The 3,559-nt window shown below is 45.1% G+C and overlaps 2 protein-coding genes across 2 annotated transcripts; both read left to right on the top strand.

Annotated features, from left to right (window-relative positions):
• Positions 1–388: 388 nt before the first annotated feature.
• On the top strand, positions 389–593 carry PENARI_c101G05182 (uncharacterized protein; the record flags this gene model as incomplete). Its single annotated transcript, XM_022637836.1, has 2 exons — positions 389–486; positions 536–593. 2 exons carry the CDS (start codon positions 389–391, stop codon positions 591–593), a joined length of 156 nt encoding a protein of 51 aa, XP_022482308.1.
• Positions 594–636: 43 nt separating this feature from the next.
• Positions 637–1,344, top strand: PENARI_c101G05749 (uncharacterized protein; the record flags this gene model as incomplete). The annotated part of the gene is made up of 1 exon (XM_022637837.1): positions 637–1,344. One exon carries the CDS (start codon positions 637–639, stop codon positions 1,342–1,344), a length of 708 nt encoding a protein of 235 aa, XP_022482307.1.
• Positions 1,345–3,559: the final 2,215 nt, after the last annotated feature.

The raw sequence follows: 3,559 nt of genomic DNA on the forward strand, positions 1-3,559 counted from the left end.
TTCTGGAAATTTCGGAGTACTTGTTGCACGGAATTGTTCGTGTCCCCGGTACCGGATCGGTAAAGTGTTTGTAGCTCGTTGAAAGTGTGTTCTGTGAGGTCTTGGAGTAGCTTGAAGAGAGCATAGCAATCACGATAGTAAGCATTGTGTGCTTGCTGTTGGCCGATCTGGCGAATAATATGTACAATCTGTTCCATTTCTGGATTTCGCGAGGACGTTTTGTGCAAGAGAAAACGAATAAGCACGTTCACCCTTATAGCCTTTAGTTACGTAGTGAGAAATATACCATGCTCCTATCCATCACAGTCATTGCACACATAGGCCAGTCACATAGCCCGAAGATCATTGGGACAACGACAGATAAACATGCATGCCTCGACTGTTCAACATGAACGTGCTCATTTCTGAGGGTCCAGCCGTTGAGGTCGTCATTGTTGATATGATGGTTCTTCACCTCAACCGTTCTGGTGATCACCACCGCATAAAGTGTCACTTCCACCCTTCCTCGTGTTTCAGCAAATACTGACTTGTGCAGTAAAGAATATGACCTGAGCTCCACACTTGGCTATAAAAAAGCCTACCCGCCTGAATAATTCTCCTCAATCCAGTCGGAATAAATTACTTTGACTTTGCAAAATGGACACTCTCGATTACCATAACCTGCGCAACTGTGCCATTGATATCATAATTGGCATGCTCGGGCTCTACTACTTTGTCGTTTATCTGCTACTATTTTTGATTTTCCATTTTCCTTCAACTCAAGAGTCGATCCCATATGCCCTGGCAGTCATCGCCTTTGGTGGCGGAATCGCTTTGTGGCATTTATGTGTTGTCATCCAAAATGGTTTCTGTGTGCTCCACAACAAAACAAAGACAAAAGAGCAAGTCTCATTGTGGTTTGTTGGTCTGTTCCTCATTTGGACCTCTGCTCTTCCGACGGTCGCGTTTCTCTTTCCAGCCCAACCATTGCTACGACTTGGATACGCTTCAGCCTTCACCGTAATCGTTGTTGGAAGCCTCCCTGACGGCTACCTCAAAGATAACACGGTATCCTTTCGTGGTCGATTCTGCCAGTATGCGCCAGTGGGCCTATTGGCGTTGGTGCCCACCATTCATGCATTGGCCGAACCACTCCACGATCCCTCCCCACTGGCCACTGCATTCGGTCGACTGCTGCTCATCAATTTCTTCGGTTATGTTTTCTACATTTGTCGTCCTCTTGAGAGAATTGGCTTGGCGCGGATTGGGCAGCCCAGTCTACACGGCATGTACTTGGTTTCAACATACAGCCTCGTGGAGTATTCCAAAGTTGTCATGCAGGTAGCGATCCCTTACATGTCTTGATACCAAGAGGGGGGCGGTAGTCAGAAGCGACTGCCAGACCCAAGAGACTATCACGTGAAACGCCATGTCCTGTGTTCTGTTATTGCTGTTACGGCCAGTGAACTGTCTAGGTGAACTACTTGACATTCAACTGCATAACTGAATCACCAATGGGATGTGCATAAAGATTCGCATACTGTTTTTATTTTGATTCTTGCGTCTATTTTATGTCGTTTACATTCGTTCTAGCAGTGCTGCATGTAATCATGAAGCAAGGAGAAACCTTATCAGTTATAGTTGTACTTTCGTAACAGACTGAAACTATAACTAAAATAGCGAAAGTATTTCCGTCATGTCTACCACCAAGACAACCTTTTACGGGCTCCTCTTTACATATCGCATGTGGTAAAGCACAGGAACTAAATACCAATGCGCTCTAATCCACTGCTCGTTCAATACATACAGGTAGAAAGAGACAACCCTCTAAGGTTATAGACATTTACACTTTTTGTTGGAATGATAAGCGCTCTATGGACAGTCAAGGATGGGTGGTGAACGAGACCACAATGATACGCCTTTCTTCTAGGCCACTGAGATGCAGCTATAAAGGAAGCTGGATCTGGCAAGCCTGCTTGTTGCATTGGACAACCCTAACGCCCGTCAGGAAGGAAGAGTGTATCCAACCTTGCTGAGGATCAGCACATTACAGCATTTCCTTGAGTACAAATATCTTTGTTGTTGTAAGTCCAACCGGAAACTATTTCTGCCATACAATGATCCAAATTACACGTGTAGCCAAGAGACATGATTCCAAGGCAACAGGAACTCAGACGTGACTGGGAAAATAAATACCAATAAGCTACTAGAGCTAATATCTAGGATCTAGTTTCTTTCTGTATCGGTATTTGAGTCGTTTTCAGAAAGGGAATACGTGCATAACGATTACCAAGCCGTCCCAAAGATAGAGCGTTGTTCCATCCAAGCTTGTGAGATTTCCGAGCATTTTGTAGGCAGCGCGCAAGTTTCTACTGTTCCGATGACAGGCCTAAAGGAATTATGTGGGCGGCCAGCGATATAGTCAGATCTCGTGATTTGTAAGATTCCGGTATATATTCACAACCGTATCGCATTCCGTCGACATTGAAAAGGCGAAATGCACTTGCAATCGGCCATTTTGAAGCGATGACTGACTGCACCCATTACTAGTAAAGTGAAATGTGAACGTTCATTATTTTGATCGCTTTCCCCATGCAGGTAGTCTCATATCAGCAAGGGCGAGAATGAGCAGGTGCGATACTAATTGGCTCAGCAATATGTTCCAGGCTTTCAAGCGGGACTTGCTCTCGAGCGCGGAAGGAAAACAAAATGTTACCGCGAACCATTAATTGAAGACCTCAGTTCTTCCGCAATGCCATAAAGTTGAGATAAAGGTAGAAAGTTGAGTATGCGATCCGTCGAGAAGACTTTGGAACCAGATGAAGAGCTCCTGGGATCTATACATTCATGACTAGGCAATTGTGGGTTTGGCTATATAAACCTCCATCTCTAATCCCAAGATGTGTCTGCTGCTAAGAAATTATAGCCATGATTTCAGAAGACATTATCAAATCTGTTTTAGTCACTATTCTTCTACTTCTGAACGTTGGAAGACTGTCTCTTTTGTACTGTATTCCATCCAAGTGGCGGTGGCACAAATTCGACTTGGGTTTGTGTGCCTTCTCATGTGTTCCCTTTGCTATTCTTACCGGGCTGTTCTGGAGTAAAAGATTTCCAAGATGGAGCCAAGTGCTCTTTTGGGTTACTCCGTTATCCCCACCGCTACAAGCAGTAGGTCTTCATTGCATGGAATGAGCGAGGCCTACTGTCGGCTAACGGTACCACAGTACCTTCATGTAATTTTTCAACAGCGTGAAAATATATTCACACCTCGATTTCTACGCATCGTGTACCCTACTTTCGCCGTTCTTTCCGCGCTGGCTAAGGTAGCGTTGTCTCTCGCTGGAACCTTCCTCCTGAGCTCCGTCCATCCGGGTGGCCTCTTTGTTCTCTTTGTGGACTATGTGGGTGTAGCTGCATGGTTCTGGTTGATGGTTCGACATTCAACCTTAGCCCGACCTAAGCTGCAGTACATCTCATGCTATCTCTCTGTAATGGTACTTCTTTTACTTGTGGTTGCCATCATAGGTACGCTAGGCAAATCATGGATGATTGCACTCGAGGTAATTACAATTTCCCA

Source organism: Penicillium arizonense (assembly GCF_001773325.1).
Source record: "Penicillium arizonense strain CBS 141311 chromosome Unknown PENARI_contig101, whole genome shotgun sequence".
Classification (NCBI taxonomy): Eukaryota; Fungi; Ascomycota; class Eurotiomycetes; order Eurotiales; family Aspergillaceae; genus Penicillium; species Penicillium arizonense.